Raw genomic sequence first — 709 nt, 5'->3', positions numbered from 1 at the left:
GGTGCCAAAGAGGAAGCAGCGGCAAGGGACGCCTGCGTCCCGGGCGCACTTAATGTACCTGGTGGGCAGGGAAGGGGCGAAGCTGGTGAGGGGCCCCAAGCCCACCCTACGGAGGCCACCCGGGGACCCTGGTACCTGGCCCGGCTGGGAGGGTCTGGGTTGGTGTTGTCGATCACAACCCGTTTCCTCTGCTTGAGAGCGGTCTCGCACATGGTGACACAGCGCTGCCACGAGCCCAGGGTGTCCNGGGCTCACCCGGTTCACGTGGACGTATCCGGAGGCCACGAGGTGCTTCTGGAGGAAGGTGGTCTTGCCAGCTGCGAAGCAGGGGACGGGATCAGGGGGCACTGAGGACCCGGGCAGGGGGCTCAGGCCGGCAGGGGTCAGGGACTCACCCCCAGGAAATCCCACGGCGACCACCACTTCAGGGTCAGGACTCAGGAGGGAGCTGGACTCAGGGAGGCAGAGCGGCCCCGCAGGAGAGACAGTTCTCTGGTGGGGAGGGGGCTGGGATGAGTGTGACCCCCTCCTCACCCCTCACCCCTCCACCCCCACCTCCCCCAGAGGGCCTCACCGGGTCAAAGGTGGGGAGCACGAAGCTGGCGACCGGCCACTTCAGAAAGAACTCCTCTGGCGTGGCGAAGGGCAGGCCAAGGTTGAGGGCAAACTGGGGGAGGGGGCGGGGGACACAGAGGTCAGACAAGGTGGG

At 67.2% G+C, this 709-nt stretch overlaps 1 protein-coding gene across 1 annotated transcript in view; it reads right to left on the bottom strand.

Annotated features, from left to right (window-relative positions):
- PNKP (polynucleotide kinase 3'-phosphatase) overlaps window positions 1-709 on the bottom strand; it is a 5,738-nt gene that overhangs the window by 543 nt on the left and 4,486 nt on the right. Inside the window, 5 exon segments of the mRNA XM_077747074.1 lie at window positions 6-58; window positions 136-254; window positions 256-317; window positions 396-492; window positions 575-669. Of these exon segments, the coding sequence (XP_077603200.1) occupies window positions 6-58; window positions 136-254; window positions 256-317; window positions 396-492; window positions 575-669 (426 nt within the window).

Source organism: Crocuta crocuta, unplaced genomic scaffold, assembly GCF_008692635.1.
Source record: "Crocuta crocuta isolate KB4526 unplaced genomic scaffold, BGI_CrCroc_1.0 scaffold334, whole genome shotgun sequence".
Taxonomy (NCBI): Eukaryota; Metazoa; Chordata; class Mammalia; order Carnivora; family Hyaenidae; genus Crocuta; species Crocuta crocuta.
Note: the sequence above shows the minus strand (reverse complement) of the source record. Positions and strands in the feature narration are given on the sequence as shown.